Source organism: Lepidochelys olivacea (genome assembly GCF_965140295.1).
Source record: "Lepidochelys olivacea isolate rLepOli2 genome assembly, chromosome: 7".
In the NCBI taxonomy this organism is placed as follows: Eukaryota; Metazoa; Chordata; order Testudines; family Cheloniidae; genus Lepidochelys; species Lepidochelys olivacea.
This window is the reverse complement of record NC_140417.1, coordinates 109,327,873-109,354,986: the sequence shown is the minus strand read 5'-3', so window position 1 is coordinate 109,354,986 and position 27,114 is coordinate 109,327,873. Positions and strand designations below refer to the sequence as shown.

Here is a 27,114-nt window from a genome sequence, read left to right as displayed (position 1 = left end):
ATAAATACAAGCTCAAGAAAAGCCTGTACTAACACAAAAAATGAGTAAATAGTGAGTCAGTGTGAGTCAGAGCTAGACGACACATGGCGAAGCTTGTAAATAAAACATGCCAGCCAATATGTTCTCCCAATTCCAAATGGCAATTTAGTACTTTGGCATTGAATTAGTGAATTCAAAAAATATAAACATTAAACATTTATGGCAAAAATGCTTTTCAGTTCCCAAGCTGCTCCAGGCAGACAAAGAGAACTCTTTGGTGGCGATTTCCACCAGCATTTTCTTTTATTATCCTAACATTTCATCATTGCATGTTGATCTTCTCAGGGCAGACATAAACTGTCCTTCATCTCAAGCATGGAGTGGGAATGGCTACAATCACAATGAGAATTCACAGTTCTGTTGGACTTCCCAACATCTGCACATAGGAAACCCTAAAACACTTTTTTGGGGAAAACAAAATCAGATAGTATGTTACCAATTGATTTTAGCAAAGCCAGACTGAAAATGTAAACTGTTGTTTTGTGCCTCTGCAGAAGGACTCCTGGCAACCAGGGCACAATTCCTCAGGAAGATTGGGGAAGACCTAATGCTTACTAGTACTTGCATGTGACTTCAGAATAAGTGTGCTAGCTGGCTGAAGTGCTAAGCCCACCCGAAGGTGTGATGTCCAGAAGTGGGCAACGGGTATCAGTTCTCCTATAGCTTTTCGAGTGCTTTGAAGGAATCCTTCCTATTTTGGTGCTTTTGTTCCATTATAGTTTAGGTGCTATGAAAACACTAGAGGTTTTATTGTGTTTTTACAGTTGACATGTTATTTCTGTCAAGGCTGGCGGTTAGCCTCTGTCATCCGAAGAAGCTGGTTGGCTGTTGTGGGAAACATCATGAAATCAAAGAAATACAGTAATGAAAATCCTGACCAAAAAAACCAAGCCTTCTGCTTCAATAATAAAGGCAAACCCACGCTTCCCAAAGTCAAAATTGAAATTGCTTTTCAAAGTCTCACAGACAGATTAGTTTCAAAGAAGAGATTTACATTTGGGAGGACTGAAACTGGGTTTTATTAGGAGTAACCCTAAATTATACTGCCCCCTAATGGTAATCAATGTATGACGCATCCACAGAGTTACCGGAAATGCTACTTTGCATTGACTTCACAAACATACACACAGGATAGCTATAAAATCAGGAGGCAAAAGGAACCCTATCTTCCATTTCTCATGTTTGTGATGCCTCACAAAATACAGTGATTGGAAAACATTTATATTTGTTAAATATGGGATGTAATTCATGCTACATAGGGATACCTCAGCATTTTAGCTTAGAAAATGGTCTTTTCAAGAGTGTTTGGTATTAGCCATCATGCAAAAACAATTAGTTGTTCAAGCAATTAAGAAGGTAAATATCCCCTAAAAGGGTTTTGTGCTTGTCAAGCCTTAAATGCAACAGTTATAGACCCAAAAACTGTTCCTGAGAGTTAGGTTATTTTTTGTTACTTGTCTGAATGGGTTTCTTTGGATCATGTGTTGTAAATCCTTGAAGCTCTTTTAGCTACAGTTTGAGCTTCCGATGAATTCTCTTCTTGTTCCTCGGCCCTCTTGTGTTTTAAAAATATGTCTGACTTTAAGAAGCGGCTGTAGCTGTCGTACTTCATGAGATTGAATATCTGGGGGAGGGAAACAAAACAAAAACAATGACTCAAATAAAATAGATCCTAAACCAGAAGGATAATAGGAAAAAGTTCTAAAATTTTGTTCTGTCAGCAAATGTGTACACTAAAATGTACTGGCCAGAAAGCATGACATTAAAATAAATCTTATATACTCTAAAAGTGATTGTGTATAACAAACAGTATTATGGGGCTCCATGTTCATTAATGTCCATATCAAATTTGATCAGCCTATGGGTCAAATGGTGGTTTTCCTGCCTGAGAACTCGGCAAATGCAACCTGATGTTTGAAAGCTAGATTCTCACATCACTACCTGTTGTAAAGGGTCTGCAGCTGGCACTTAGTTACTAATTGTATATGATGTACAAATGAGGACATAACCCAGCTCCCACCCATAACAAGGTCAGCTCTGCAGGGGCCACCAGGAGAAAAAAACGTAATGAAGTTGGCGTTCGGGTGGTGCAGTAAAAAGATGCGACTCAGAATGCACAGAAGGGGCAGAGCTGTATACACTCACCTTTCTGATCATAACCACACTTGAATATCACAGTAGAGCCTGAGTGCACACACACAGCACTAAGATGTTAACAAAAGAGCCTCTAAATAATTTAAGCAGAAAAATGGTTGCAGGTGCAAATGTGTCACTGATTGAAATAGCTGGCTTGTCCAACACTCCTGAAGCTGAGCTCACACTTATAACCGGTTTAGCCAACACTTGTTACTCATGCGAGGGCTGATAGCCTGGTTTCATTCAAGGCAATGGAATTTTGCCATTGACTTCAAGGAGACCAGGATTTGACCCACGGTGTGTACAGGGGCACAAGGCACTATATAATAATAAGTATTTCACCTGAAAACTCTTCTTTCTTTTTGTTTCAAAATAAATATTTTATCCCCATTTCCCCACCACCCTTTTTTAGGTATTTTTGGGAGCTAGTCACGTTGTCTTTTCTCTTCCAGGACTTCCAGTTCCCTGATGTTCTTGAACTCCGCTTCATCCTCCAACTCAGTTGTTTTCTAACCTCCTACTTCCATCTATTTCTAAGAAAACTCCTACAACTTACTTGGATTTTTACTACCACCACGAAAAAGTCTTTAGTGTTCTCAGTTGTCTAGGTCGTGACTATTTTGCTTGGGCTAGAAAAGCTAGGGGAGAAAAAAAAAATACTGCAAACCATAACTCCAAACCATCATTGAAACAAAACAAAAGCATACATCACCCTCTGGCAATGAGTGCACTAGAGTAGCCTCTCTGAGTCACGCTTCGTGACTGATTACATTTTATGGTGCCCAAAGTCCCTAAGCTAAGCTTCCAACAGGAATTTTTGGATTCTCAGCTGCTTCAATAAGTAGGGTTACAAATTCCATGTGTGGATAATTGAAGCTGTAGCTTTATGGGTCTCATTTCTAAAACGTTTCAAACTGTTAGTGCAACTGTAGCTTTCCTCCTTGTAGAGAGAACACTTGTTCTTTTCACCTCCGCAGTAATCTTAGCTTCAAAAAACCCTCAATCACATAAAACATATGCATGTATGACCTGTAGTATCCTGCTTGCAAAAGAAATGACACAGGGGCTTTCATACTGTTGTTCATTTTTTATGTAAACCAGTGGAAAACTCCCTGCTTTAATTTAAATGCTAAATGGATTTAAATGAATTTTAACTCAAGTTAGCTACCTCAGTGTAGAATGCTAGCAGTGACAAGGCACAAGTAGGTTTTGCTTTGATGTGGCTAGTTGAGGTTAACCCTATACCTCCCACTTGGGGTTGACCTTGACTAGCTACATCAAGGTAAAAATTACCTGTGCCATGTATCTACTAGCATTCTACATCGAGAGAGCAATCTAAATGTAAAAATACACCTTTTTTTGTGGTGAAGACATAGCGCATCAGAGGTTCATGAGCCAGAGTCTGGAACTTACATTAACAGACCCCCTCCTTTTCATGGTGACAACAGGGCACCTCTCATGGTGGGCAAATACTATAAAGATTAAAACCAAGTTGGTAACAGTCCTGGAGTGTGACAACTACACAGATTGCTGAGTTTTTTATAGTCATGTGCAGAAAGGGAATTTTCTTGCTCTTTAAACTGAATGGATGAGATTTTTGGAATCTCTGCACAGAACAGGTGCAAGTACCTGGGCAAAGAGTTTGAAATTCACAAGGGTTCTATGAACCACTAAAGTTCCACTTCCACATATTGAATAGCAGCCTTTGTGCTGACGCTGTATCCAAATAACTACATACACAGGGCCAAATACTGATACTCTTACTAATATTTAAAAGTACTTTACCCCAACAAGAAGTCCCAGTGAAATCAATCGGTCTACTCAAGAAGTAAATTGCTACTTGCCATGAATAAGGTCAGAGTCTGGCCTTCAAGCTATGACCTTTTATACTTTACAAACACAGTCATATCTCAGATTGTCCTCGTGGGAGCAAATTATACCACTCCTTGTAACTTAATAAGGATTCAAGCCAGAGAAGAGGATAATTGCTGCTGGAGTACTGTGTAGCAGGATCAGACAAAAGCTGCATTCCATACAGTGGAAATCTGCAGCAATCCCCAGATGTCCTGTGTTTAGTTTTAAAACATTTACAGACATTCTTGAGTAGCACATTAACGGGACTCCCCTAGAACCTGGTTTAGTATATGTCTCTAATTTGTGCTTCTTTGGCTGTTCCCATCTATGCATGGATCCCTCTTCTAAAATGGAGAACAGTTAAAGTCTTTTGTACTCTCTCCAATTTCATTGTCACAGACATGTAATCACCTCCTATGCAGAGTAACATCGGGGTTTATGAGGACACTTTCTTTCCCATTCCCCCCCATAAGTCAAAGCTATAAGCGCAGATTCTTTTATGAATGATTTTGCTTTGTCACACTGAACTTGAGCTTTAGACATTTCCACTGTTAATCGTTTGGAATCCACTTCAAGGGGAGCAGAACATTTTCTCAACAGCCCACTTCGATACCTGACAGATGCATTCAGCATGTGATGTCAACTCTGTTAAATATGCTGTTTAAATCAAAGAACTGCTTTGCTGTAAAAGACATGAACCAAGGGGAAAATACAAATATTCAAAAGTCCTGTGGAGGGTGCAACAGGAAGTGGCAATGGCCACACTCTTTGGAAGCTGCAGATGAGAATCAGTGACTCCACAGTCTATGGCAAAGTAGGTTAAAAAATGAAGAGACTGTCTCCAAAATGGACATCTACAAAATTCTGCCCAAAGTCTTGCATTGCCAGATGGGCTGGGATTGGAATCCCAGGAACGAGCCCTCTCAAGCTATGAGGATGTTCAGATCTGCACTAGCAAATCCAAACCCTTCCTCGACCTATAGAGATTTTTGGATTGGGATATAGAGGCTCACTTACCAGCTCAGCCCCCCTCTCTAAAGCACAAGGAGATGATAGGGGGTATTCCAGGACATCTGTCCCATTTTGAGTCAATGAGCAGCTGAAATCAACCAAGGAGAAAAGTCCTGAAGCAGACTCCAGCGACCACAAGGGAGCCAGTAACAGAATTCAGTGTTACTGAAATCACCATAACTGGTGTCTCAGTCTGAGTGCACAGCAAAACATGGACATAAAATCAGTCAGCTGATGGGTTCTCCAGCTGCTGACAAAAAACAGAGGCAAATCCTACCAAGCTTCCACTGAAAGCCACTTCAGTGGAACAGGGGCAAAGATGGGGGCATCACATTAGGGGGCTGTGGCAGAGGTGGGGAGAAAGGATGTGACACTTCACACATCCTCAGTTGCTCACTCCTGCATGATAATTATTTCAGCAGAAGTAACCTCCAGAGAAGAGCTGCAGCACCTCTCCATGCCTGATGGGGATGGGAGTCCTCCACTTCCACCTTCCATGCATCTGCTAAGTGCCCAGCCCCGGAGCTGGACTGAGGATTTGATCCATAACAAATGCAGAGTGGCGCACAGTAACCAGGTCCCAACTTTATTAAGGAACCTTATGCTATCACAGATGGCGTATGAGTTTCCCCCGAGCGAGGGCTGCAGCAGCAAGCACTGTGTAGAGAGTGCGCAATGTATAATGTTCCCTTTAGGGTATGGAGTGCAGTTGAGAAGAATAAAGAATTTAACAAGCTGTTTTATTCTTAGCAGCTTTTCACTGTCATTTTTAAAAAGCTAACTAGGCCAGAATAGACCGAACCGGAGCCCGGGCTCTTCTGTGCTAGCCAGTACGTGAGTAGTGTCCTCTCCACCACATTACCAGGATAGGCTGCCAGAGCAGGACTCCTCTGGCTCCTTTTCCCTAATTCACCTTCCGTCACATTCAATTCTGTCCTTTGAAGCTTCCAACTCAGCAAGCCGCCACAGAGTACAGCACACAGCATCCAACCCTTGGTTTTACCCTGAGTCCAGTGAACGTGCATCACTCTGTATCTTGTAAGATCATCTGCTTTCATACCTGCATGGGAGCTCATTTTACCGGTTAGCTCGCAATGTGCATGCTCTGGCAGAACCGACACTATATACAGCAACAGCCCAGGCCTTATGGTCCCGCCACCTCCCTGTCCCTGCCATCTTCAATGCATCCTTCCACACAAGCCATAAAATATGTCCTCAAGTGAGCAGGGTAAACGTAATAACTTTACCTGGTCCTGCAGCTTTTGAAACATTAGTGGGTGAGGTTCTCCCAATATCGTCTCATTCAAACGGGATTGCCCTTCAACATTGACTTGGCAGGAAGCTTTACTGGACAGGAAAGTCATGTAAATTTCTTTAGCTTTTTCTTGCATCTGTGAAGGGTCAAATATTTACAATGGGAACATGTTACTTTGCCAGAGTCCTCCTTCAAGACATGCTAACAGCATGGGAGATGCCTCTATCAGGGGCAGCATCTTAGAAATAAGATATATAGTCAAAAGAAAGAAAGTGTGCAGTAAGTCAGTTTTTTCTTGTACATTCTGGCTGGGATTTCCAAAAGATCACAAGGGAGTTAGTTACCCAAATCAAATCTGGGCACCTAACTCCTTTAGGTTCCTTTAACTATCCCAGCTCCTGACTTCTGTTCTGAAATGTTTATAATTAAGTACAAAGGACCTGATTCTCCTCTCACTTACACAGGTGTGAATCAGGAATAAAACTGGCAAGAGAGGAGAATCAGGCCCCAGAATGCTATATCATGCAGTAAATTCTCTTTCCTCTTTTGTGCTGTAGAAACAAAAAGGCAAAGAAAGCAACCAAACAGAAATCAGATACTTGTGAACACACTATAGCTAATAGTGACATATAGATCATTTCATTCCTCATTTAGGAAATAGATATTCCTTAAAGAAAGGCCTAATCCTGCAACATGCTGTGTTTTCATTAGCTTTAATGGGAGCTAACAGAGCTCAGCACTTCATTCAAGAAGTCAATATCTTCTAATGATCAGGCCCTGATCATGCAATTGTGTAACTGCACAGAGAGGGCTTATCACTATAACTGAAGAGGTTAGGTGTGGCTTATTTGAGGTAATTTATTTTTCATTGTTTGCTCTGACTGCAGCAGATGTTCTGTTTTAGTGGCCTTCTCTTCATAAAGCAGGAATAATAATGATAATGCTTAGCACTTATGCAGCACTCTTCAACTTCAAAGTACTTTATTAAGGACCCCAATCCTGCTCCCACTGAAATCAATTACAAAACTCTCCTTGCTTAGGAAGTTCATGGAAGCAGATAAAAGAATGAGCACAGTGGGAGACTCTATTTATTTTAAAGCCACCTGAGATGAAAATCTCAAACTGGTGTTCTAAATTTTTCATGCTTAAAGCTGCATACCAGCAGACACTAGAAGATAATTAGCAATGGGTAACCATAAATATTCTGCATTGCATATTTAATGAGGAACAGTATTCATAGAGCAGCACAAGCCAGAAGACTGCATCTGTGATGGGAAGTGAGACTGAAGAGGAAAGCACTTAAACCCTTGGCCATGAACAAATCACAGGAATACTTTTATGTTTTACAGTTCAAAATAGACATGTGGGGATAATTTTTAAAAAAAGCTATGCACATCTAACTTAGTGTATTCCTAAGGTCTAAAAAATTAATCGTCTCACAGCTGAGAGCACATACATGTTGAGTGGCAACATTTCTTTTTAAAAGAGAATATTCATTCAGGAGAATGAAATACCAGGATATAACAGATACAGTAGATCATACCGAAGGAGTATATTTAGGAGCCATACTGCCTAGGGATGTGATCTTTGTCAATTTCATACTAAAGCAGGTAGGGTCACTCAGGCCTGCTCTAACTAGAGAAGTTATACTAATATAACTATGTCCATTAGACGTGTTTAACCAATACAGTTATATTGCTATAAACCTACTGGGAATGCAGTTACGCTGGTATAAAGGTGCCTTTTATGAGGATAACTTATTTCACTTCCTCAACCAGAATAAGCTATACCAATATGCCAAGCACTTTTTTATCAATATAACTTCATCCACACTGGGGCAGGGAGAATAGGCAACTTTAATTATACCGGTATAGTTAAAGCAGCAACATTTGCTAATGTAGAGGAGCCTTCAAGGCAGGGGTAGTAAATTATTTTTTAATCAACGTCCAAATTTCTTAGTCAAGGCATAGTCAAGGTCCAGACTCTGGAGAAAATAATAATAAAAATAACAATAATAGTGATAATAAGTAAATAAAAAGATTTCCGGGTCCGTTCAAAAGAGTCCGGTTATCTGGATTTGACCCATAGTCTGCCTATTGACGACCCCTGCTTCAGGGTTTGCTTACGCTGCAGCTGGAAGGTGCGATTCCCAGCGTGAGTAGACAGATTCATTGACCTAGTGCACTAAAGTGGCAGTGTGAATGTTGTGGCACACGCAGCAGTCCAGGCTAGCCATCCAAGTCCAAGCTCACCTGACCCCCCTGGATCCTAGCTTAACTTCAACACCTACACTGCTATTTTTAGCATGCAAGTTCGAGTGAAGCTACCGTGAGTCTGTCTATCCCCGCTGAGAATCACAGTGCCCAGCTGCAGACATGACCTCAGCGACCTTCCAGGAAAAACGACTGCTGAGCAGGAATAAGGAAGCGATGTCAGTGATTCCGTAGATGGCACTCTTCCTGCCTTCTGTGTCAGCTGGGTGGTAAAAAGGGACTGTGCTACTGGAACAGTCTTCTTTTAAATAAGATTTAAAACTGAGATCTCACTCACGTGTGGTCATTAAAGATCCCATGGAACTTTTCATTAGTATACATGTGCTTGCCCCACTGTCCTGGCCAAATTCCAATTTGGACTATAAGGTTCTGTCTACAGAAATCCCCCTTGCTGTTTCAAATGGATATAATATTCCTCTTTACTTCCTTTCCCAGAGTCAAGTTCTGCTCAAAGACACATGTACGGTTCCCAAAAGAAATAACCGGGGAACCCCAGATGTTCATCAGAAGCCAGACTCTGGTATTTAAATTATTTAGCATTGCTGAGCTCCGTTTAACCATTGCCACGTTCCAGCCTAGAAGTGGCAGCAGAGATTCCTGAACATATGAAGTTTACAAGGTGCTTTGAGACCTTTTGAAATGAAAGGTGCTATATATATATATTTCTGCTACCATAAGCAACAGGAGAATCTTCACTGTAGCATTTTGCTAAATTTTTCCCATGGTTGAAAAAGTGAAAAAGATTCCATATGATTGGATAGTTCTTACTCCCTATCTATGTTTACTTTTAAAGTGCATTTGAAAAGAAAGAAATATTTTAACATTGTGAGCACACACAAAGGGTTGTGATGTTTGTTTGTTTGTTTGTTTTTAAATCATGAACATACAGCAACTGCACACAACTGATGCTAACCAAATGCTCATTCTTATTTTTAATACAAAAAACGCCTTGTTAATTAAACAAGAATCAGATTTGCTCTATAAAATAATAGTGTCCACGTGCTAGAAGAAGTGTACCAGGCACTAGTGGTGGGGCTTTTTGTTATTGTTTTTAACATATTTTTAAAACTGTTGAGTTGTTTGAAAGCTAGCTACTGAACATAACAATAATTCTACTTAAGAACACTAATCAGCATTTATATAGCACACCCTGTGATCAGCTTTACTGACATTAGCTAATTAACAGAGGGGTGGCTATAAAAAAAAAAAGAGCTAGTGTGGAAGAGGTACTGAAAATGACACTGCATGAGTCCTCAGCCCAGTTGTGGAGGGCACTGATGGTGAAAAGCTGCAGAGAGGTAGCACGTCCCTCAGTTAATGAATACAAGCAGTAAAGGTATTTCAAAAACTTTTCACCAGCACATTTATGTCATCATCATCCTGACATTATACAGACTTGTGCAAAGCCAAACTATGCTACAGATTGACGCAAGAGGTCATAATAATGTGCCATAGAGAGATGCTCTTTTAAGCCATTTAGACTATTAGGGGGGCCTGAACTCACCTGGAGGGTGTCCGTGCACGAATTTGCAACAGTTTGGTTAACCAGCCTCTGTGTGTGAACTTCTTTTTATTTTATTTTTTTTCGTTAAAGAATGATTTATTCTGCTTTAGCTTAATTTGATAATGAATGGGTTTTAACTAAGCCAAAACAAGCCTGGTTTAAACCAAAATAAGAGTGTCCACACTGCTTTCTGTTCCAGTTTAAACTGGTTTAAAAATGACACCATAAGTTAAATCAGTGCAGATATGTGAAGAGAAGCCGTTGGAGGAGACAAATATGTAAAATGTGGTGGGAGATGGCTTTAATAAACTTTGAATACATAGAAAAAGAAATACGGACAAAAGACTTGGGCAGCTAAGGAAGAAAAGAGCAGAAAAGTCTCTTTCTTTGAATTTTTTTAATAGATGTGGGGCAGAGCCAAAGCCCACGGGAGTCTTTTCCCTTCTTGCTTTGGATCCGGCCCTATAAGAGTGTGAACTGGACTTCTGAATTTATAGTGAAAACTACTGCCCAAGGGGTACAGAATGCAAGGTACCATCCTGCCATGTCAGGCATCTTAACCCAAATGAAGGAGCAGAGCAGACTAGCATTTAAAGCCCTGGGCTGAATGCCAATAGTCCTGTTCCTGGTTCTGCCACCAGTTTGTTGTGTTCTCTTCGAATTTTAACATTGTAAGCAAGTGGCACTTATTTGCAATTCTAATTCTGTCCTAAACGTTTTTGCCTGTGAATAATATTTGTTGAGAGAGAAAACTGCAAATTATACAGGGCCAAATTATGGCTGCTCCCATGTGTCTGGCGGGGCACTAGAAGAGGAAGGCAAAAGATACTGCCATGCACTAATTTAGCAGTTGGCATCCTTCAGGTACAGGGTAGGGGGATCCAGTGTTGCCAGCTAGACACACTGTCCTTGCCCACTTGACATACTGATAAGGGTAGGCAAGATTACAAAGCATGAGCATACGTAGTATTTGCCATAGACAGTAGTAACCGTTACTCATGAGCATACTTTCCACAGTACGTTTGGAGGTACCATGCCGGCTCCTGGTCTCTGCGGGCATAATGTCTCCACTAGCTGTTGCTAGTAAGGCAGTACACCTCCTCAAACCCCTAGTACAGCAGGACAGGCCCCATTTGACAAGAAAATAGGCCCAAAAGGCTAGGGGACTCAGGGATAACTCAATCAGCATACAGAATAATGGATATCCATGGAGACAGGGAGTGTAGGGGCCAGGTGTTTGCCTAAGGATTTACAAAGAAAAAAGAAACCCAAAATAATTCTCTGAAGAGGAGACCTCCTTGGGTAAGAGACAATAGTCTGCAACTGTGCGTGTAAAAAAAAAAAAAAAAACAGCAGGAGGGACAAGATTTTATCCTCCACTGAAGAAGCAAGCTCATGGTGTGGCTGCCTTGTGAAAAGAGGGTCACAGCCCGACAGTAAAGCACTGTTCTGCAATCTTTTATTAGACAGGAGAGTATCTTGTTAATTAAACCTAATCTCTAGAATGCGTGTTATGATTTTATTTCATATGTAACAATTTATTTCCAATAGTTCTACTTCCTGTTACTTGAATCTGTATGCCTTGTTAAATAACCCTATATTCGATTTCACTATAAACACATCACAGGCTACGTCTACCCTACAACCTATGTCGACATAACTTATGTCACACAGGGGTGTGAATAAACCACCCCCGAGTGACATAAGTTACACCAACATAAACGCTTGTGTGCACAGCGCTATGTCGGCGGGAGAGCTTCTCCCACCAACATAGCTTCTGCCCTCTCTCCCATCAGCATAAAGCGTCTTCACCAGACACGCTGCAACGGCACAGCTGTGGCCCCATAGCGCTGTATGTGTACACCTACCCTACGTGTTGTGTTAAGCAGAGTGGTGATCTGAGGGGAACTGGTAAGCTGGGTATACTGCATCTTGGAAGCAGCAAATCTGTGAATACTGTGATTGTCCAGTGGACCAAGGGCTTGACACTCCACGGAGGCACTGGGAGGGCTCAGCGTTAGAGTGGGCCTATTGCTAACCTGCAGAGTGACAGCGAGGCCCCCGGCAGACACAGACAAGGCCTCCTCACACTAAGGGCATGTTGTTGCAAGGTGCCTCACAACTCTGGGTATCCCTGGGAAGCATCACATTAGCAAAATATACAAGTTAACTCCCTCATTGATGTAGTGTTACAGTGATTGCTGCAGAAATCACTTTCAGGAGACAAATTAGTGTTTCATGATGTAATAAATACTGAACAGAATGATTTCTATCTTTAAAGTTTCTGTTTAATTCTGTAAAGGAGATAGATAGATAGATCTACAATAACTTTTAAACCCTACTGCAAATCTATAATGTATTATAATTCTTCTAGCCTCCAGAAGCTTTGCTAGTGTTAGACTGCTGACTGCATATATTGACTAAAGACTGGTACTGAATAATTGAAGGTAAATGGGAACTAGTTAATCATTGTCCGTTCAATATGGCAATCCATCTGAGGATTCATTGCACTGTTATCTCTGTATGTCTGTTTACCATTTCCTGTGTCTGTGTGCACAATCTTAAAACAGAAACCATGAAAAAAAGATGCAGATTATTTTATAAAAGGAAAAAAGGGTCATCATCCCACTGCAAAATCCTACATAAGGACTTTTCATGCAGTATCCATCTTAGAATACAATTTGGTACCTGTTTAAGCAACAATGGAGATGACCTAGCTCCTGAGCAGGGCCTGGGCCACTGTGCATCATACAGATAGAAAACAGCTGGCCTGTGTGAAGAAAAAGATACTCCCTATTTGCAAAACAGCTGCAATGCCAGATCCACATCCACCAGTGAAGAAAGTAAGTTCTCTTGACAGAGGGAACAGGTATATCTAGACACCAGGCCTTACATACTGCACATACCATACCAAGGTAATATTGTGCACAATGGGTTACTTTCAGCACTGATTTGTAATAACAAGGACCGAACAGGTGCTATGTGTAATGGCTTTTGTGCCAAGGCTAAAGTAGGCCCCATGAGTCTTGTCTTGCCATTAGCTTGTTGAGGTGAAGACAGGGCACAGACAGCTTCTCAACCATGTAGACAACAGCCAGGCAGAATGCTGCCACTTGTGTTAGGAGGGCTTGAAGTGAGAGCTAATTAATGTACCCAGTGCCGGTCTGTCTAACTTAAATGGCTGCCACCATGGTAGTATCTGAGCAGCTCCCACATATTCATAGCTTCCAAGCCCTGAAAGGACCACTGTGATCATCTGGTCTGGTCACCTGTATAACACAGGCCATAGAACTTCCCCAAAATAAATTCCTGGAGCATCTCTTTTAGAAACACATCCATTATTTCAAAATGGTCAGTAATGGAGATTCCACCATGACCCTTGCTAAATTGTTCCAATAGCTAATTATTATCACTATAAAAAATTTACACCTTATTTCCAGTCTGAATTTGTCTAGTTTCAACTTACAGCCATTGTAGGTTGTACCTTTCCGAAAGACTGAAGAGACCATTATTCAATGTGTGTTCCCCATGTAAGTACTTATAAACTGTAATCAAGTAACTCCTAACCTTCTCTTTGTTAAGCTAAATAGATGGAGCTCTTTGAGTCTATGGCTAGGTATGTTTTCCTATCCTTTAATCATTCTTATTGCTCTTTTCTGAACCCTCTCCAATTTATCAACATCCTTCTTGAATTGTGGACACTAGAACTGGACATGGTAAAACAGCAGCAGTCGCACCAGTGCCAAAAGAAGAGGTAAAATAACCTCTACTCCTTCTTGAGATTCTCCTGTTTATGCATCCTTCCTGGGACAGCATTAGCTCTTTTCATCACAGTGTCGCATTGAGACCTCACGTTCAGCTCATTATCCACCACGACCTCCAAATCTTTTTCAGAGTCACTGCTTCCCAGGATAGTGTCCCCCATCCTGTAAGTCTGACCTACATTCTTTGTTCCTCAGTGTATCCGTTTAACCATATTAAACTGCATATTGTTTGGTTGCACCCAGTTTACCAAGTGATCTAGATCACGCTGAATTAGTGACCTGTCCTCTTCATTACTTACCTCTCCCCTTATTTTTGTACCATCTGCAAACTTTATCAGTGATTATTTTATGTTTTCTTCCAGGTCATTGATAAAAAATGTTAAATAGCACAGGGCCAAAAACCAATACCTGTGGATCCCACTGGAAACACATCCACATAATGACAAGTCTCTTTTTTCAATTAAATTTTGAGTCCCATTTAACCTGTACCATCTTAATTTTATATTAGTCTAGTTTTTTAATCAAAATCTTGTACAGTACCAAGTCAAATCCTTTGCAGAAGTCTAAATAAAACATCAACACTATTACCTTTAACAAACTTGTAATCTCATCAAAGAACAATATCAAGCTAGTTTGATAGGATCTATTTTCCATAAACCCATGTTGATTTGCATTAATTACAGTGCCCTCCTTTAACTCTTTATTAGTCAAGTCCCATATCAACCACTCCATTATCTTGGCCAGGCTAACAGGACTATAATTACCATGGTCATCCCACTGACTCTTTTTAACAATTAGCACACTATTTTTTTCCCAGTCTTCTGGAACTTCCCTAGTGCACCAAGACTTATTGAAAATCAACATTAATGATCCAGCAGGCTCTTGGATGCAAGTTTTTGGGACCTTCTGATTTTAAAATGTCAAACTTTAGTAGCTTCTGTTTCACATCCTCCAGAGATGCTAGCAGAATGGAAAGAGTGTTATCATCACCATATGATAAGACTGTATCATTTGTTTTTCCCCAAATACAGAACAGAAATATTTAAAATAGAAACAACAATCATCCCCCCATCGTCCCAATCTCTCTCTTCTTTCCAGACTGTAGGAAAAACAGCCTGATTAGTTGTTTCTGTTTTGAGTGTGTCCATCTATATGTGTATGCATAGACCTTACTGAGGGAAAACCAAGCCCAAGACATTACTTCTGGGTAGTTCTATGCATGGTGAGGTCTGTTGTTGAGTTGGTTGAAAAATGTGTTTCCTTTCCTGCAGAAAAATTTTTGGCAGAAATTTGAATACTAAAAAATATTTTGGTTTTCAGTTGTTCATTTTTTCTTTGTATGACATATCAAAATTTCCTGTGGAAAGCAGACATAAGAACGGCCATACTGGGTCAGAACAAAAGTCGATCAAGCCCAGTATCCTGTCTTCCAACAGTGGCCAATGGCAGGTGCCCCAGAGGGAATGAACAGAACAGGTAATCATCAAGTGATCCATCCCCTGTCGCCCATTCCCAGCTTCTGGCAAATGGAAACACTTTTAAAAAAAAAAAAATTAATTTTGCTGAAAACCCAATTTTCCACTAAAAAACAGTTCCAAGGAAAAATTTTCAACCAGCCTTGATCTATAGTCATTCCTGTGTCTTGTGAGAACAAATATCATAGTCAAGGTTGGCTCTAGACTTTCACCTGCAAGACTCCCTCTGAAGGTTAACAATTTCATGGTACTAAGGGTACCATGGGGATGAGACCTGTGTCCCCATTCCCTCCTATTTCTGATGGTTCCTGGCACAGTGGGGAGTGTACAATGCACCTTTCTAGAGCAGGTGTAGAGAGTTCTGCTCAGCAAACTCCCTACCCCTATCTTCCTGTGGCACTCTGCTTGCCTTTGGCCAGCAGAGTACGGCCACTTGGACTATTCAGCTGCAAAGTGCTCGTCCAGCAACAAAGGCTATAATTTAGCCCTTGATGTCCCCATAGAAAGTCTAAAGCTGGAATTCTCCAACAGGCCTAAGGGAATTAGTCACTCAGCTCCCACTGACATGCAATAGGATTCTGGCTTCTAACTTCCTTTGGACGTCTCAGCCTAAAACATTAATCAAATTACATGTTTTAATTGTCAAAACATTCTCCAATATTTACAGGAGCAAACAGACAGAAACCCAGTAAATATTTCAGGCCTGATTCCACATAACGTGGTTCTGATCCCACAGTCAGAAAATGCAACTAGACCCCTGTGCTCATGTGAATCCAATTGCAGGACTGGCACCTATACAGCAGAAAAAGGTTATGATTAGAGCTGACCAAAAAATATTCAACAGAACAGTTTTCTGTCAAAAATGCAATTCAGTCGAAATCTAAAGAATTCACAGGAATATGTTGATTTTGAAGAAATTTTTGATGGGGGAAAAGTCTAAATAAATGGTTTCCACTGTTTTAGTTCCATGTCAACACATTTAATTTTGATACAGTAAAAATGTTTCAACTTTCTTGTTTTGATTCATTTTATTTCAATTTTTATATGGTAAAATAATTAATGTATTACAATATATTTAATATTTTATATATAATACACTATATGTAGTAAAGTTACACCATTATTGAAACAAAACATCTTTAGCTTATCAAAGAACAATGATTAGACATTATCAAAACAAAACATTTCAGTGGTTCCAAATTGAAATTTTTTGGAATTTTTGTTTCATGGGAAATATCAATTTTGGCTTTTCATTCTGATTCAGAATAAAATTTGTTTTACTAGCTAGCTACAACTAGCTCTAGTTTTGATGATTTCTGATACATTCCTTCAATATATTTGTTTGTACATACATGAAATACAGCTGAATAACTATGTAAGTAGGAGACAGGTTATATCCCTAATGCTACCATGGAATCTTTGTTGGCAGGTAAAGTTTAATTTTGAAGGAAATACCTGTTTCTTGTCTTGCATTTTCTTAAATTCTTCACACGCTAACCAGAACAAAACATTTTCTTCACTAAATTCTTTCTTTAAAAATTCCTGGGGAAAGAAAAAAAAAAAGTAGAATGTTAAGATCTGATTTTTCAGATGTTTGTTTCCTCTCCCCGTGTTAGTCTGTACAAACTAGATGCTCTTTGGGCCCAGGACTGTCTTATTATTTTTTGTACAGCACAAAATGAGGCTACCAGCTGGGGACCAAGAGGTGCTACTGAACTATCAACAAACAACATATTCAATGCTTTAAAAAATACAATCCATAAGAACCAGCCTACCTAAATTTTAGTCTTAAATTCCGTCAGCCAGCTAATGAGAGGAATGTATCTATCATCATTAAACAACTTGAGCAATTTAAAATTGTTATTCAGAAAGAACACAGGAAATACACAAACTCAGTAGTAATAAGTATATAGCTCTCTTTTAATGAGCTTTATCGATCACTTGGGATTCTAGTCTACTTTCATTTGACATTCTTTACTGGCAAAAACTGCAAATGAAACTGCTTCTAAACATGATCATCAGTAACAATAAATTATCTTTAAGTAAATTAAATCAAAAGATATATTTGCACTCTCCAGACAGTGTTTAAACAAACCACATTCCTCCTAAAGAGAAGCATTTTTTAAAATGGAAAAAATATATATATTTAACATGTGTATAAAAACAATGACAAATATTTATAGTTCTGGGATGTTCAATTTTCAATGTCAAATGTGAAAAAAGAAAGATTAAATTATTTGCTGGCACCAGGAATTCTAAAAGCATTTGGATCAGTCTAGTAATAGCACTTTCCAGCAGTGGTCTGGTATAAAATCACTTCACTCCAGCCTCTGGGTTTGATTGGGCAAATCATTACTCAAGCAAATAGTTTTTATTTATGCAAATAGTTACACTGATTACTAGCATGATAAAAGACTTGCGAGATTGAGGGTTAATGGGCCACCCCCAACATTCTTGAGCCACAGTCCTGCATTGTGATCTGTGTGGGCAGACTGCTGATCCCACAGGGAACCCTACTGAAATTAAAGGAGCTACGCTCAGTTCACCTGCCTGGGTCACAACACAGGATCGGGCCCCTACTGAGTTACTCTTGCTCAGTAGCAGTCACTGGAATAACTTATATGGATAAGGGTTACAGGATCAGGCCCCAGCAGTGGATATGACACGACAGGAGACAGTAATATTTCAGAAAAGACCAAGTTTCCTTCTGCTCCATTATTTAGCCCACTGTGGCTTTCCAACCCTTACTCCTACTGTACCCATAACATTGCCGGTCATCTATTTTCTGGTTAGAAAGGTGCAACCAATCATTTTCCCTATACCCAAAGATAGGCTGTTGGCAGAGGACACCATCTGAGAAGCATAGCAAATGCCCCAGCTCAACTATTCTGTCACCAACGCTTAATTCACACATCTAGTTATATACAAATGTATACCCTCATGCCATTGGTACCCCACCATTATTTAATGCGGATACATATTAAGCTTCAAATGCTGTTTAAAGTCTATGCAACCATTAATAGTTAAGATAGCTACCCTAAATCGTTTCACTCCTTCTGGATCTTCTAGGAGGTTCTCTAGTGACGTAGTCCACCTTGAGGTTCCTTTTAGGGTTTGTTGGCTGCTGCTTGGGTTGCCATCGCTGTCATTTATCTCTGAAAAGTAAACAAACCAGCTTTAAAAAAATGAATAGTCTCACGTGCATTTTTCTGATCCCATCACTACCCTCCTCAACACCTTCAAGTCATAGCTGCTTTCTTAAAAGGAGATTTGATCACACTGAAAAGAAACATGTATTTTTCCATTCTGCATCGTTGCTAAGAGCTTGTCTTCGCTGCTACAGTTTGCTCAGAGTCCGTACACTCCGGTTACTCCACTCAAACTAACCTAGCTCGACCACACTGCAAAACAACACTCAGGCTGCAAGAGCGATTTGATTAGCAGCGGATGCGCTGTTGTAACTCCTGCAGCTGCATCCCCACAGCATTACAAGTTCAAGCATCAGCAGCACTCAAGCTTCAACCCACCCTGACAGCCCAGTGAATGAGCTAGAATAGAAACTGTCGTGTGTGGATGGGGGTTGGGTTCGGGACAAAACCTCAAGCTAATCCTGCAGTGAAAGCAAAGCCTAAGAAATGTAAAAGCTGCTTTACAGTCAGGGAACTCAAGAGCAGATAATGTCATTGTCTTATCTGAGTTAATTTGCCTTATGGACATGGAACATTACTACCAGAGCCTCAGCTGTAAAAGGGCTGTGAGCTTGTTTCTGGCACCGTCAGTGCTATTGGCTGGTTTAGATCACCCACACCGAAGTTATGAGACAAATCTTGGTAAGCTGCCTAGATGAGATTTCTTTTAGAAATGAACACTCTCAGGGTAGGGTGGGGGCCACGGATGGAGAAAGAAAAACTATGCTTTGTTTAGGAGGAGACGAGGCCTACAAATCAAACCATTTTACTGGGAGGGCAGCTAGACAGGTGGTGGAATGGTCTCGTGCAGTCTTGGAGTACACTTATTGTCGGGCAGTTTACTTTTGATTTTCTTAAATCAATTGGAGTTTTCCCAGAATAAAGAGTGCAAGGTTGTACCCGACTAATATGCCAGCCAGCATTCTCACAAATGTTCCGAAGTCTAAGGAGAAGGAAGAGATGGTCTAACTGCTGAATCTACATCTGACTGACTGTGCCAAGAGATGGGTTTATTAAACCGCAGGCTGCTGAGGCCAGATAGAAACAGATTCTTCACTGGCTACCACTCTGCAGTCCCTCTTCTTGGAAAGGCTCCAAGTATTTTACTGCTGAATTGAAAAGCTTTATAATAAACACAGAGAGAGCGTGATCTTCCATTCGCTGTGTGCCCAAAACTTCCAATAAAGACAGTGGGAGTCTGGGCCATCAGGGTCAAGCCTAAAACCCTATCTAAGATTGCTAGACATTATAAGACTGGGAGTCTAATCACACATTCCTTGCACACTCAAAACTCCACTGTAATAAATAAAGCTCTTACTTAGGACACCGTATTAATAATAAATACAAAGAGGGCATTTGTAATTGAAAGCTACGCAAGTAGAGACCAATCCTGCTCACCTTTCTCACCCAAGTAGCCCATTGAAGTCAATGGGACTATACGTGTAAGGAAATTGAACAGGATTAGGCCCCTCTTCTATTAACAGTTTGGTATCTCATTTCTATTTATTGGCATGTTTATTTTTATAAGTCCTTCATTTCACCTTAAAGCCAGTGTTCAAAGATATGGATCTTCTCAATACATATTTGGATCTAAGTTAGGGATCTTTCTAAGTGTGGAGCTAAACCTATTATAGCAGTTGTCCAAAAAGAAAAAAAGAAGAAAATGAAAAAGCATTATACAGAGTAGAGAGTCAAACATCAGCAGATAGCTAGAATGATAAATGCCAAGACTGAAAACCTATGGAAAACTGGTATTCCAGAAAAGCCTATTGTGCTAAGTGGATTTTGGTTGTTGGAGGCTTTGGTGAGTTCTTTTGATGAGTTCCCTCTGATAACAGTCAGATGGACATCTGGTTGTAAAAGCATAATAATCTCATTCACTCTCCACAAGGCATCTATCATAGGAGTTTCCCTTTCCATGGGGAATACAACTCTGCAAGAGGGTGAAAGCATCTAAAGTTGCACAGACTCCATCACGTATCGTTGCGTAAGGAGAAGGAGAAACCCACCCCCATGCACCAAATCAATAAAATATATAGAGACTAAAAGGAGAATATTTTAAATTAACCCAGCAAGTGGGACACACACTGAGTATACTATAAAATACAAGCCATGTCATTAGCATCCTCCTTCATCTGTTGTGATCTCTCTCTTTGTCATCTCTAAGTAAGCCCCCAATTCTGCATTGTCTTGATGTGTGAACTTGAACAAGGCGCTTTAACTTCACCATGCCTCAGTTTCCCCTTTGGGGAAATGGAAATAATAATAATTCCCTCCTCAAAAGGGAGTTGTGACATTTAATTAACGTGTCTACAAGGCATGTTGGGATCCTGGGGTGGAATGTGCAAAATATTGTTACTTGTATAGAGTCAGATTCTCATGTTCTGCAAATATCCACTGTCTGTACACAGGGACCAAATCAGAATGGCAGTGTTTTCTACCCACAAGTGTAAATGACTACACCAGGGGTGGGCAACCTTTCAGAAGTGGCGTGCCGAGTCTTCATTTATTCACTCTAATTTAAGGTTTCGCGTGCCAGTAATACATGTTAACGTTTTTAGAAGGTCTCTTTCTAGAAGTCTATAATATATAACTCAACTATTGTTGTATGTAAAGGAAATAAGGTTTTTAAAATGTTTAGGAAGCTTCATTGAAAATTAAATGAAAATGCAGAGCCCCCCGGGACCGGTGCCCAGGACCCGGGCAGTGTGAGTGCCACTGAAAATCAGCTCACATGCCGTAGGTTGCCCACACCTGGACTACACAATGGGCAGAGTAGTGGAGAACCAAACCTATTAGATATACTCTTTACGGGAGTCAGATTTTATGTCTGGTCTTCTTTTGCTCTACCATGCAAAATGGACTGTAATGGTTACTCGTCCGTTGTTCTTTAAAAACCATAGCAGAAGCAATATGGATATTCATTTCTAAGAGGACTCTGAAGCAGACTGACTTTAGAATCCCAAGCTAGACCTGTGCTTCTGTTTTTCTAGAACACTAGATGACAGACACATTGTGGCCTACCCTGGGGACGAGGAAGGGAGCAAAGAGTTTCCTCCCTACCTGATGCCTCTCTTGCAAGGACAGGGCACAAGGATTGCACTAGTCTGGTGACACTGGCAATGCTAACTTCCCCCAAGTGGGCATGGAGTGGTGGGGCTACGGTCCGATGCGGCAGCCACTTTCCTCAACAAGCCATGGGAGCTTGGGCAAAAAGAAATTCCAGGGAGGACCCAGCACCACCTGAGCCAGAGAAATTCTCTACCCAGGAGGAACAACTGCAGCAGGCACAGACAATGTCATCAGACTGCTTTCTACAATTTCTCTCCCCTGTGCTCACTGTCCATTCACTCCAACCCCCTCCCTCAGAGTCTCTTCATTTCAGCCTTACTCTACCTACCCTCTAAGTTCCCCTGCTTCCTACCCTCCTTCTTTCCCCCTGCCCTACCCTTCAATGTCCCCTCTCCCTTCTCTTGTCTTTTCATTTAGCTATTCTCCTCCTCATTAAACCATACCCAAAGAATTTTAAAAATGTAAAATGAGATATACCCACTCCTCCATTCCCCCCACTCCTCCCAAAAATACTGTGGCACTAACATGATGTTTGCAGACCACCACTGTTCACTCTGTTTGCATGTTACGTCCCTTTCTCCCTACCCTTTGTCTTTCCTGTCTACTTTCACAGAAGCTCTTCGGGGCAGGAGTGATCCAATACTGTGTTGCACAGAGCTTAGCACAATGGGGCCCCATTTTCAGATGGTCACTTCCATAATACACATAATAAATAATAGGCTTTTTCCCCTTCTACACAAGCGTAAATGTCTACACAAGGTACAAGGCCATGGGGAAACAGGCCCAAAATACTTCTGATAATATTAGAATCGTTGTAGCTCTGTGTTTTCACTGTACACAGTTCTAAGGCACCTCTCACCTCAGTTACTGGACACTCACATACATATTTCTAGTATAAGAATTGTCCCCAATAAGATCATAGCTCTCCACTCTATACACAATTGCTTAAATCCGTCTGATTCAACAGGTTCATGTGTACCATATAGAGAATACTTCTTTATGTCTTAAAATAGGCAAAAGGTTTGCCTGGACCTAACCCAAGGGATAATCTCTACATTTCTATCTACTAAAGTTCTACTGAACTGTCTTGAAAAAAAAATCATCACACTTGCAGTGGAATTTATATACAATTCTTCACAACTAATTTATTTTTAGAATGTAACGGTGAAATATATTTTAGTATATGAAATATGCTAATCCTTAGTTATCCCTCTTCTTGTCATTAGTAAGATCATCTTATTCCATCAGAAGCCCTGCAATTATGCTGTCCTGTAGTTTACACACAAACTGCATGCTTGCCAGTGCCACCAGTACCTAATATCCAAATGATAGAGTAATTCACTTCTTTTTTAAACAGCAGATAATTATGTGCACCAGTAAGAAGAACGCAAAGGAACTACAGAAAAAGGGATCTTTTCTATTTGAACTTTTGTAGAAAATTAAAATGTACAGAAGTAGACAAAGATGTAAAATAACTCTGATCTTTCTTGTTTTGGTGGAAAAAACACTCACTATCTTTTAAACATACAAGGAAACCAATAAGTGGAGAAAATACTATTATAAACATTCACAGCATAATTGTACGCAGGACCCCACCATACAGTCTTTACTTCAACAAAACTTCCACTGACTGCAGGATCACAACGCATTTTCTTATATTATGTGCAGTGGCCAACTGCTTGTATAAACAAAGCTAACGTCTGGAAGTTATACTAGCTGCAGCATTATTTTAGGGAACAATCCTATATGATCTATTTTGATCATTACAAAATACTATTACACAAGATACAAAAACACCTTGTAAATAAATATTTGTATAAGTGATAAATGAAAGGGCATATGTAATTTTTTTTAAAAGTTCTAACTACCACACTTGACACTGTCCGTATCTGAAATAGCGAATATTTGTATTATACAGACAACAAGTCCCATGCTAACATTAATTAGCAAATCAGAACTCCAGGCTCCGGACCTTGCTTTGAAAGGACAGTGGCAAAAAAACAGAAGAAACCACCAATTAGCATTACATGCTTACTGTTTCAAATAATAAGGTGATTCAGTACATGGGGTGAGATCTTCACACACTCCTAAGTGATTTAGCAGCACAAGTCCGCTTTGAATTTCAGTGGAAATTTTGTGAACCTGTTCGATAGACACTTTGGAAAATCCTACCCATAATTCTGAAGTGTTGCAAACATATAACATATATTTAACAAACAGACATATAACAAATATTTAATAAACTGCACCCTGTGGCAACATATCACACAGCAAAAATTTGTGCATCTTACGAAACTTTGTTACATCAGCCATTTAATGCTTGTTCTTTGCTTATCCCTTTCCATATATGTTTTCTGCAAAGTTATTAACAAAAGACAGCAGACATGACCAGCTAATCAGCCAAGTATGTACCCATATAGCACCTTATAAATAGCTTTTTTTCCTTTGTTCCCAGTGTTTAAACAAATAGCATCAATTCACAGAACAGTTAACAGGTTTCAGAGTAAGTCGTATTAGTCTGTATTCGCAAAAAGAAAAGGAGTACTTGTGGCACCTTAGAGACTAACCAATGCATCCGATGAAGTGAGCTGTAGCTCACGAAAGCTTATGCTCAAATAGAACAGTTAACAAAATCCTTCCCATTCTCCTATAAACTTATCTTGAGGGAACTTTGACTGCACCACATGCATTTGCTCCTTCTTCACACAAAATCAGGCCTGGGTCCTTTGGGAAGCTGTGAATACTGACAGCTGGGCCTTTTATTTTTTAAAGTGCTCTTAACCGTTTCTCTGTGATCATCAGAATGTCTTTCCCCTCACAAGCAACAGTCCTGAATTAATAAACCAAGGTTATGGAACAATGAGAAATTGTTCTTAACTGTTCCGCTTAACAAGGGAAAGTTCCCTTACTTTCCATGTACCCAAGTGCCACTTGATGAGTCCAATAGATCAACTTTTTCTAGTAGCTGCTGTATTTTAAAGGACCTATGGGCTACGAAGAGTTGTCCTTTGCCTGTTTTGGTTTGTTCAAAGTATAAGCCTTAACATCCTCTTTCGAGTGTCTCCAACAACAGATGGCAATTGGATTCTAGTTTTAACTATATGGAAGGAAATTAAACGTATGTTCTGCATTTGTAGCATCTCTGAAAGCATTCACCAAGCACATAACTTTAAAAACAAAACAAAAACCTAGACTAAAAGCCACTCTCAATTTTTCTTTGGAAGGCTTTAATGAGGAACTTGCAAGTTAGTAATCTTATTGTACATTCCAAAAGTAATGTCGGTACTCAGGATTCTTAGTTTGTTATTTTTATCCAAATTATTTCACAAAGAATAATATATGTTATGTTCGTTTCCTTGAGCCACTGAACCTGCTGTGTCAGTGAAAGTCTGTTGTAAAATGTTCTGTATTAAAGTGCTGTAAAATGTTCTGTATTAAAGTGCTGTAATATTCTGAAAGTGTGTCTGTAAAAATGGCGTTCTGGGGTTCCGTGTCAATGACTTCCATATCAAATGTAAGAAGATGGTCTTAGATGACAGCTCTCCAAAGTCAACTTGGAATCTGAAAGTCAAACTAGGTTCTTTCTGGTTAGGAAGTCACCACCACTAACACAGATGATCTAATCAGAATGTCTTTAAAATTTTGGTTGATGTAGAAGCAACAACAGAATCCAACAGCCTCTCCTGTAGAGAGTCTACAATGGAAAAGACTATGCTACACCTAAATTATAGTTTCTGAATCTTGTGCTTAAAACATAACCTATCAGTTATATTTGATAGCCCCAGAAGCATACAAAGCATTAAAAGGTGCATAAAGACAGAAAATGCTACCTGGGCTGTGTCCATCTGTATCAGTGAGGGCAAACACACATGACAGAAGTATGTATGCCTCCCACCCCCACCAAAGTTCACTTTGTCCTGGGAGCTATTAAGCATCTTAAAAGCATGGACAGGTCTACAGCAATATGAATCATCAATCACACCCTGTACTCAGTTAGTTTAAGTCTAATTAACATCATTATATCTGAATATTGTAAAAATCCAGATACACTGACAGGTTTCAGATATGAAACTTGCCACCACTGCTTTCGGCCACTGCATGTTTTGAGTTGCTTTATAAGTATTACCAAGTCCATTACATGAGAATTAGACAGCTAAAGCCATTATTTGCTATTACTGCACAATTGCATATTTTGAGAAATTATAGTGGACTTTTACAGTCATACTAAACCTCATGAACAGCTGTCATTGTTCATGCATAACTCAGAGGAAAGGCAGTAAAAAATTCAGGTTGATACAGTGAAACCATACATTCATACCTTCTTTCTATTCATCTGTATCATCCAGCTGGTTAAAGCACCTGAATGAGACTTTATCTACTTGATTTGTAGAGGCACTGAGCACCCACAACTCCAGTTTAGCTCAGTGGAGCTGTAGGGGTTCAGCACTTCTGAGGCTCAGGCCCTATTTGAACCTGATGTCATTTGGCACTGCTACTTTCACTGGTGTTTGTTACAGTTTCTTATAATGTAGCCTTCCCTCTGCCACACAGCAGCTATGACTCATGTGGAGAGAAAACAAGACAGTTAACAAACCAAAGCACAGCTGGAAGCTGGGCTCCGTGTTCCACTTCAGCGTGCTTTATTTTTCAGACACACTAAAAAGAAAACTCCATCCTTCCTCTTTCAGCTAAACTTCCTCTTGGTCTTGAAGCAGCTTGCGCTGCAAGCAAGAAGTGGTTGTGTCTTCTCAACGCAAAGCCAAAGCTTCCTGGGCCGAAAGGCAGCTGCAAACTAGAGGAGTCTGGAGAGGCACCAGCACCCCTGGCTCCTGCTTTGGGTTAATCATTGGTTTAAAAAAAAAAATGGAGCTTCACCTCCAATCTGGACCCAGCGGCAGAAGGCCGGTGCTGGCCAGAGTCATGCCCTGCCTGGGGAGGCTGGGGCTGATTCTGGGGCCGCTGGTTCGCGGCCCGGGGTTAGCCCCGGCTGACTCACACCGCGCGCTCTAAGCCCGCTCGGGACCCCGGCTCGCCCGCGTCCTCCGCGCAAAGCTCTCCTTACCTGACGGCGGCCGCTTCCTGCTGAGCCTGCTCACAGCCCGGGTGAACATTTCGGGGGGTGGCTGCCCAGCTCCAGCCGGCCAGCCGCAGGAGGCGGTGCCCGCGACGGGAGCTCCCTGCGCCCCAGGAGGCGCCTCCAGTCGGTCCCGCGGCGAGGGCTGGGCGCGCCTGGCACTTCCCCAGCCAAATGAGACGGGCCTGCCTGCGGTGAGCGCCCTCCCTTCGCTGGGACACCCCTAGGAGGCGCCCCACGTGGGCGCTCCCCGCGGCTCCCACCTCTGCGCCCTCCGCCTCTGGCTGCCGGGCTCCTGCGCTCCCCGCGATGCGCCCCCTGTGCGCTCCCTCCTGCTGCCCTAGGAGGCGCCCGGGCGCCCGCGCTCTGCAGCTGCCAGCCTGTCCCGGGGCGCTGACTCAGGGGCCGGGCGCATCCTCCTTCCTCCGCCCGCGCACACCAGCCGCTGCCGCCAAGCTGCCTGCGGTTA

The 27,114-nt window shown here is 41.0% G+C and overlaps 1 protein-coding gene across 1 annotated transcript; it reads right to left on the bottom strand.

Moving 5' to 3' along the window:
• RGS10 (regulator of G protein signaling 10) lies at window positions 1-27,114 on the bottom strand. Its single transcript, XM_084632995.1, has 5 exons — window positions 26,634-27,114; window positions 18,348-18,466; window positions 16,767-16,853; window positions 6,288-6,431; window positions 1-1,663 (listed from the first exon to the last, which is right to left on the bottom strand). The coding sequence occupies exons 1-5, from the start codon at window positions 26,680-26,682 to the stop codon at window positions 1,517-1,519; spliced, it is 546 nt and encodes a 181-aa protein (XP_084489121.1). The 5' UTR covers window positions 26,683-27,114; the 3' UTR covers window positions 1-1,516.

Excerpts from the sequence above, each read along its gene's own strand:
- RGS10 (XM_084632995.1), bottom strand. The coding sequence starts at position 26,682 with ATGTTCACCCGGGCTGTGAGCAGGCTCAGCAGGAAGCGGCCGCCGTCA. Across the intron at positions 18,467-26,633 it reads CAGGAAGCGGCCGCCGTCAG|AGATAAATGACAGCGATGGC; the intron begins GTAAGGAGAGCT and ends TTTACTTTTCAG. Across the intron at positions 1,664-6,287 it reads TTCAAAAGCTGCAGGACCAG|ATATTCAATCTCATGAAGTA; the intron begins GTAAAGTTATTA and ends TCCCTCCCCCAG.